Source organism: Momordica charantia (genome assembly GCF_013281855.1).
Source record: "Momordica charantia cultivar OHB3-1 chromosome 6 unlocalized genomic scaffold, Mcharantia_2.0 BLBB01000006.1, whole genome shotgun sequence".
In the NCBI taxonomy this organism is placed as follows: domain Eukaryota; kingdom Viridiplantae; phylum Streptophyta; class Magnoliopsida; order Cucurbitales; family Cucurbitaceae; genus Momordica; species Momordica charantia.
The window spans coordinates 17,053,739-17,062,443 of NW_028275164.1; the positions used below are offsets into that span (position 1 = coordinate 17,053,739).

The following is an 8,705-nucleotide window of genomic DNA, read 5'->3' on the forward strand; positions in this document are numbered from 1 at the left end:
AACATTGTGTTCTCTACTTAATTCATTGTGCGAAGGAGTTTCACGTAGTGTATAAGAACTTGAAGGGATTGGTTCTTCTTCATGGTATATCCATTGAGTATATGAATGTGATATTCTATTTATAAACAAGTGTCTTTCTACTCCGTCAATTGAAAGCCACTTTACATTCATACAATATCTATATGGACATCTTGTTTTTCCCGTATTGTTGACATGAAGTTTTGCTAGTTTTGTGAAATGTTTTACTCTTTGAACTAGGGGTGTTGAAAAAATCTGAGAACCCGACAAACCCATGGGTTGGGTAGAAAAAAAAAATCGGGTTGGGTTGGGTTAGTTCTTCCCATCCCCTTCTCTCATCTCCCTCTCTCCCCCATCCCTCATCTCTGCTTGATTTCCAAACCCTATCTCTAATATCGACGACTGCAGAGATTCCCTCACTCCCCCGTCCCTCATCTCTCCTCTCCCTCGGTCCTTTGTCCTCCTTCTTTTTCCATCTTCTTTTTCGTGTTTGTTCATTTTTGTTCATTTTGGCATACACTTCATTTTCGTTCGTCTCATCTCCCTCTTTATTTGATTTTGTGCATCTATTTTCGTGCTTGTCTCAACCCGACGACCCGACCTGATCCAACCCGAAAATGTAAGGGTTGGGTTGGGTTGGCCATCATCTTCGATTCTGTCGGTTCTCTAATCTGTGCAACCCGAAAATTCCGGTTGGTCCAAAAAGTCCCCTTAACCCGACCCGACCCAACCCAACCCGTGAATACCCCTACCTTGAACATACTCGGGCGAGAATCTCTCCCTAACCATAATCCAATCCTTATTCATTCTCTATGATAATACTGTTAAAAAAACCTCCAATTCAGTATAAATGGTCAATGTTGAATCCTAAAAGAATCAGACAAAAGATTAGGTTCATTTTGTCATCCACCTAAGGATATTTTCAAAATAGAAATATCTAAAATTTATTTTCAAAGTGAGACGAGGATGCAGGGGTGTGGTCATTATTATCGATTATGAGTGTTGTATTTAAAAATAGGAGAGTTTGAAAGTATTATTGAGGGCTTAGATATATTGCTGAGATATAGCAACTAAAAAAGAACTAAAATATACTTAGAGAGGTCGTCTAAACATCTAGACCAACATCGCTCACAACAAAAATAACGAATTCATAATTCATTATAAATTCAAAACCAACAATAATAAAATCACAAAGAACACATATAAATAAAACAATCATGTGCACAAGCATCGACTAATTTAAGTACTTAGCTTTCACTAATTTAAGTATAAATATAACAATCATACTTACAAACCCAATAAATTAAATCAAACAAACAACATTTCAACATCTCACAACAAAAAAAAAACTATGTGAAAATCAAACAATTAACAACTTTCATATTTTCTCAAATAACTCATTTCACAATTTCTCCAATAACTCATATAAAACATCAACTACTATACAAAACATAACTCAAGCATGTGTTCAAAATTACAAAACATCAACTTCACAATTTCTCCAATAACTCATATAAAACATCACAATTTCTCAAATAGAATTCACAATTTCCCAAATAGAATTCACAATTTCACAAATAGTATTATGCTTGCGTTCAAGATTAAATAAAATAAAATAATATACATAAATATAATATTTTAAAATTAATCAAAATAACATAAATAAATATAATCTAATATTATACAAAAAAACATAAATTAAAAAAATTAAAAAAATAAACCTTAAGTGGCAGCAGTTTGTTGGGGGCGTCGGCGCGGCGGAGGCGACGGCGGCAGACGGGCAGCGGCTAGTGGAGCAACTGTAGGTGGCGGCGGGCGGCGGCGCAGCGGCTGCAGGCGGCGGAACTAGCGATAAAAGGGGTGAGGCCGGCGTTGGAGAGGAAGAACGAGGGAGGGCAACGGTGGAAAGCGAGGCGAGTGGTAACGACGGTTGGCACGGGGTCTAGCGGCGGCAGCGACGGAGTACAGTGCAGCCATGGTCGGTGATCTGAAAATCGGAGGGGGGGGGGTGAGAGAGATGAGAGGAAGAGAAATGAAGAAATGAGGAAGGCAAAATCGATTTTTAGGGCAACCTTTGGCGACAACTTTAAAGTCATCGCCAAAGGCTACAAAATCGTAGCTGAAAACAATTTGAATTGACCTTTTGGCTACGAAATCATGGTTTTGTCGCCGAAAATGCCCACCATTTTTTTCCCATGAAAATAAAGTGGATTTCGACGATTAAATGAGGATTTCGTTGCTGAAAGGACGGGTTTTGGCGACGAAACCTGTTTCGTCGCCGAAAATGCCTCCTTTCAGCGACGAAATCTTCATCTCGTCGTCGAAAGCCACTTTATTTCCATGGATAAAGTGGCTTCGGCGACGAAACAAGCCAATTTTTTTGCGCCGAAAGCCACTTTATTTCCATGGTGGGGAAAGATGGCGGAATTTTCGGCGACGAAACTGTAATTTTGTCGCCAAAACCGGTCATTTCAGTGACGAAATCCTCATTTCATCGCAGAAAGGCAGTTTAGGGCGATGGAATGTTGCTTTGTTGTCAAAACCCTCACTATTAGCAACGAAAAATTATTTGGTCGCCAAAGATGCCTTTTGGCGACGAAAGTATCTTTGGTTGCCGAAGATTCCATCACCAGAAGTCAAAATTCTTGTAGTGTCAACTTTGATGCACTCATCAACGACTATTGAATGTCACCGAAATCATGAAGGTTGCTAGTAAAAGAAAAAAAAAAAGGAAGATAAAGTGAAGAAAAGAAGGAAGAGAAAAATAAAGAAAGAATGATTAATTGAAAATGAGAGATTGAATAAAAAATTATGGAAAAAGAGAGGGAGGGAGATAGAGAGCGGGAATAGTGGAGGGTAGTAAGAGTCATTTTGTATCTAAGTGATGTAAGAAAAAAATTAGAAAACATGAGTTTTAAAAAAATGGACTAAAAATCAATATTACTGTGTGGAAAGGGCTATTGAGCCCAAAAACCCTCAAATGTTGGGATGTAAAAAGTTAAAATAGGTAAAGTTCTGTCTTTTTATTTTTATGAATTAATTTAAAAACTTATAACTTATTTTTAATTATAATTTAGAAGTAATTTCAAAAGTTTTGTAACTATTATCTTCTGCAACTATATAAAATATTTTTCTTACTTTTTCTCCAAACTTTTTTCTCAACAAAACTTGAGAATTCTTTATCCTTATGTATTTTTTCTCCTTTAATCAATGTCTTGTATTTTCTTGTATTTTAGTTAGATTGTTTTATATAATATTTAACTTTTATTTTTTTTTCAATACAATGTTAATAATTGTCATTTTAAAGAAGATTTAATTACCTACAATATATAAGTAATTTATTCATAAAACCGACGTACTTGTATTTCTTTCTTTCTCTCTTTATTTTTTCTTATATGTCATTTTCTTTTTCAATGACTCAAATAAAAAATCAAAACAAAGTTTTATTTCTTTTTATTCATCATTATGTTTAATGGAAAAAAAAACAAAAAAGCATGAATATGTGTTTTTTTAAGAAAAAAAATTCAAGTAATCGAGCAATATGTGTTAAGTTGTTTATTATTGCTTATTGTATTTTAAGAGAATTTTTGAAATAATCGACAGTTGCCAATTTTTTTGTCACATTAACTGGATTGGTGGGTTATGAAAATTAATGAGATGTGATTTTATGAGATAAATATGAAAAATAAAAAAATAAAAAAATAATTAGTGAGTTAAAAATAGTCCAGTTATTAATAAGTATTTTTGAAATAATCGACAGTTGCCAGTTATAACTATTTAATTAATTTTTATGTTTTTATAATTTAAATAAAACCATGAAATTGCACGTACACCGAGGTATATCATACTAGTACATTTAAAAAGTCTAAAAAACTAAATATTCTTTTAAAATTTTATGGATTAAAATAAATATTAATAAGTTAAAAAATAAAAATTAAATAAACAAAAAATTAAAAATTAAATAAACAAAAAATTAAAAATAAACGACCTTCAACATCTTGTGTGTGTTTGTTTGCAAAATGCCCCCTCCCTTTCAACTTAAAATACATGAAAGAAAGTTCCGAATAATGGAATCCAACTAAAATGGATGATTTTACTTTACTACTACTATGTAAACCTGCTTATATTCTGTACTCAAAAGAGAAAAAAAAAATAATAAAAAAAAACTGCTAATATCCACTAATTAAACAGTAAATAATTGATTTGCACATACAGATATCGCCAACCCCAAGTTCAATTCTGACCAAAAAATGGAAAAAGACGAACGAAAACAAACACTACTTAAATGGGTGCTGCACATGTTGTTCTAAAATGCCCCGTCTGGTTGCAACGGCTGCAATGAACAACACGTTTGACACGCCCGCGGTCCTCTGCTCGAACTCTCCTTTTTCTTGGTCGGCCCGGGGGCTTGAGTGATTTTGGCGGGTTTATAACTACCTCCACCAAAGCTTTATTTGCATCTGCATCGTTCTCAGATATTTCTTTCCATAAAGACTTATCGGGGATTGGATGAATTGTCTGCGAGTAAGACTTCCGATACGTTGCGACCGTGAAACAACTCTCTGTGAATCGATGAACGTTCTGTCTGCATGATAGAAGAGCTGCCACAGCGTGAGCGCATGGCAAACCATAGAGCTGCCAGCCCCGACAAAGGCAGCAACGGTTACGAATGTCCACGATGTTTGTTCCTTCATGGGATATAACTTCAAATTCAGCTTCATTTGCTCGAAGCACTTGATAGGTACGTGCACGCTCGAGAGCCTCGGCAACACGCCTCTCAGCAGTAGGGACAAGTATCGATGTCCACTGCATACTGGTCTCTCGCCTTTCATTGAACCATGTCATTAGCTGCCTCCTAATGCACTCCATCATTTGAATTATAGGAAGCCCGGAGGCTTCTGAGATCCAAGTGTTTAAGGATTCGATAATGTTTGCAGTTAAATACCCGAACCTCGTCCCCTCAAAGTAAGCTGTAGCCCATAGGCGAGGGGGAATTCGGCGAATCCAATATGCGGCATCTTGTGATATCTCTTCGATTTCCAAAACTTTTGCTTCAAATTCAATCACTGTGAGAGCATATGCAGCATCCCAAAGAAGTCTAACAAGCATTGGATTATTGAACTCTTTACGAAAGCTTTCACTCAAATGCCGCATGCAAAACCCATGGAAAGCAGTTGGAAAATTCGCTTCCACCCCATCAACGATGCATTTTAGTCTGTCCGATAAAATTGTCAATCTCGGCATGTTTTCGGTATTTATCTCAAGGAGGTTATGAAGCTCAGAGAGAAACCACATCCAATTGTCATCATTCTCCTCATCAACAACACCGAAGGCCAGAGGGAACAGAGCACCGTCACCATCAAAACCAGTGGCAAGAAGTAAAGTGCCAAGATATTTGCTTTTCAAGTATGTTCTATCAAGCCCGAGCAAAGGACGACAAGCATTTAGAAAGCCATAAATCGATGCCTGGAAAGATATGAAGAGACGTTGGAAGCTGCTATCGGTTGAATCTCCATAGACTAATGCAATGCTTCCTGGGTTTGTTCTTTTAACCTGTTCGCAATACTGTGGAAGCAAGCGATATCCTTCTTCAAATGAACCGCGCATGGCAGCCATGATACGCTCCTTGCCCCTCCAAGCTTGCTTGTACGATAATGTTATACCATGAACACGGTGAATCTCCTCAAGTATCTCCTTTGGTTTATAATTAGGATTCTCTCGCAATCGTTGCTCCATGGAGCTTGCAACCCACTGAACAGACGCTTGCTGGTGGCCGAGATGATTAATTCCACCACATGAATGAGTGTCATGAATTGTTCTGATAGTGAAGGTTGGAACGCCTGGAAGCTTTGCAGCATGAATACGCCATGGGCATCCATCAGCAGCACATCTGGCCGTAAAGCGAGTTTTATCAGATTTGATGGTTTGCATTTCAAAGTGCAAGGCAATAGCAGTGTCCCTTAGAGCCCTCCTACAGCTCTTAACATCAGGGAACTCTTGTCCCACCGAAAGCTCATAAGTAGGAGCTGCAACGATCGTGCGAGCCTGAAGCACAGAACCGGGTGTAACCACAAGTTGAGACTGCTGGGCTGCCAAATCATCAACAGATTCAATTGCCAATTCGTCATTCTGATCCACAGCTAGTTCAAGATTCTCATCAAGTTCATGGTTTTCTGAAACATCTAACTGATTGTTTGCTGACAAACCTAACTCATGGCCATGTAAAGGAAGAGACAACTGATGCCCAACTTGGTCAGGTTTCCTATCGATACCCATATCACTTTCTTGCCCATAATCGTGATCATCGTCCACTCTTTGGTCATGACTTTGCCCTAAACCCAACTCATGATCGTGACTGCGTCCCAAGCCCTCGTGATCATGGGAATGTACCAGACCCTCTGGATGGTCATGGGCATGTCCTAAACCCAACTCATGTGCCTGTCCTAGGTCCAAATTGTGACCCTGACCAAGACCCATATTATGATTGTGGCCTAACATCAACTGTTGGTTCTGCCCAAGAGCTAAATTGTGGTTTTGTCCAAGTATCAGGTCATGGTTTGCCATTGAAACAGAAAATCCAAAACCAGTTGAATAAAAGAGATGTTCCACAGTCCAGAGAGGCAGATCCAAATTTAAAGCCCAGAATACATCTGAACTGTATCATGCCACACCTGTTCAAGAGTAAATAACTATTTCTCAGAAGTCATATCACCTACTAAATAACCTGTCTCAATACCGACAACAGTAATACAATACAAAACAAAACAAAACTATAAATTATCCCAGGAGATAACAGACTAAACAGAGAGACATCAGCTTGTTCAAAACTTGACACCCTGTGTCATTTTGTATCATAAACAGACGGACGAACAAATCAGAACCCATCGGAAAATAAACTCAAACAGGCCGCGTTCTGAGAACAAATAAGAAGTAAACATTGAGGATCTGTAATCTTAGTTAACCAAGAACAAAGTTAAGGATCCATGAACATTAATTTTCCAAATTCCCCTCACTAAAAAGGACGAAGATGCTACATGCTCCACATCCCAAATTCCACACATGATCAGAACACCAACAAAACAGTCATCCAATGAGAACAGAAAGATAACAGTAGATTGAGAGCTTCACAACTTTCTCTACTCTCCAATTAACACTACCAGTTACTCTTAGCTCCAACCATTTCCTCAACAGCTCAAAAAAAAAAAAACATCAAAACAGGGCAGCCGAAGGCCCGAAAGATTCGAAGTGATAGAATCTTCAACATACATCGAATTAGAGAGAGACAGAGAGACAGAGAGAGAGAGAATGACCTGAAACCAAGGCGGAGAGCGAATTCGAAATCCGTGAAGAGCACATTGAAGAACCCAGAAAATCATCAGAGAAGCTGTGATTAGGGTTTGGGAATCGGAGGAGGAGGAAGGGAATTTGAAAAGGTGGTTTCGAAGGATGGGGGGAAGGTTTTTGGCGGGTAATTCCGTTGGAGAAAATCGTAGAAGAGAGAGAGAGACAAGAGAGGGGCAAAGAGGGGAGAGGAAGAAGGGGGCTGATGGGAGAGGGAATTACAAGGGCAGAAGAGGGAGAGAGTTTGAAGGATGAGAAAATACGGGCTCTGCGGCTTCAACACAAAAGAGGGTATTTACGTCAAACACTTTACGGTTCCCTTTCTCCTAGTTTTGAATTACTGTTTTGACCTTCTCAATCTCAATACTCGACTTCCCACTTTTTTTTTTTTTTTTTTCCTTCCTCCCTTCTTCTTCTTCTTTCTTTTTGGTATTTCAAGGTTGATTATGGGTTAAATTACAAATTTAGTCATATTAATAAGTGTAAACTTTGATCCCTGAAAATTTAATTTTGTGTTTAATAGATACATGAACTATATAAGGTGTGTAATAGAACTCTAAACTTTCAACTTTGAATTTTAAACTTTTGTTTTAATAGAACTCTGGCCTAATCCACGTTTTTTTAGTTCATGATCTCATAAAATTGAAAGTGTGATAACATACTAAATAAAAAATTCAATTTTATATCAAATGAGTCCATTAATTTTAACATTTCAAATATGTTATAGAATTATTAAAAACAATAGGATACTTGTTAGGGACCTATTAGACATAAAATTGAAAATCCAAGAACCTATTCAACGTTCTTTTAAATTCAAGTCATAATTAGACACAAACCTTAAAATTTAAATACTAAAATTATAATTTAACATTTAAAATATATTAAAATATATCCAATCATAGATTTATTTTGAAGTTGCCTAATTAAATGATGTAATTGTAAGTATTATTAACTTAAATATAGTTGTTTAAAAAAAACTTAAATATATTAATAGTATCTATAATCTTAATTATATATGAGAAACCTTTAGTATATTCCACCTCATTTATCTAGATCTAGTGTGAAAATGATTTTTCTTTTCTTGAAACTTAATTATTGAGCTTGTAATTTTTTTATTTTTAAATAAAATTTTATTTTTTAATCAGATTTTAAAGATAAAAATTGGTTCGTAAAAAATATATTTTTTAGTTTTCAAAATTTTTTAGAATTTTTAGAAAAATCGAACTACTTTATTTTTTAAAATACAATATGTAGGAATGAATATTCAAATTCACAGCCTTTTGATCGTAATTAGCTATCTTAACCGTGGAGCTATGTTGAGGTTGGTAAGAATAAAAAATGAAATT

At 36.4% G+C, this 8,705-nt stretch overlaps 1 protein-coding gene across 1 annotated transcript; it reads right to left on the reverse strand.

The window, feature by feature from the left end:
* Positions 1-4,175: 4,175 nt before the first annotated feature.
* LOC111025685 (uncharacterized) lies at positions 4,176-7,646 on the reverse strand. Its single transcript, XM_088124797.1, has 2 exons — positions 7,329-7,646; positions 4,176-6,689 (listed from the first exon to the last, which is right to left on the reverse strand). Exon 2 carries the CDS (start codon positions 6,580-6,582, stop codon positions 4,300-4,302), a length of 2,283 nt encoding a protein of 760 aa, XP_087980923.1. The 5' UTR covers positions 6,583-6,689; positions 7,329-7,646; the 3' UTR covers positions 4,176-4,299.
* Positions 7,647-8,705: the final 1,059 nt, after the last annotated feature.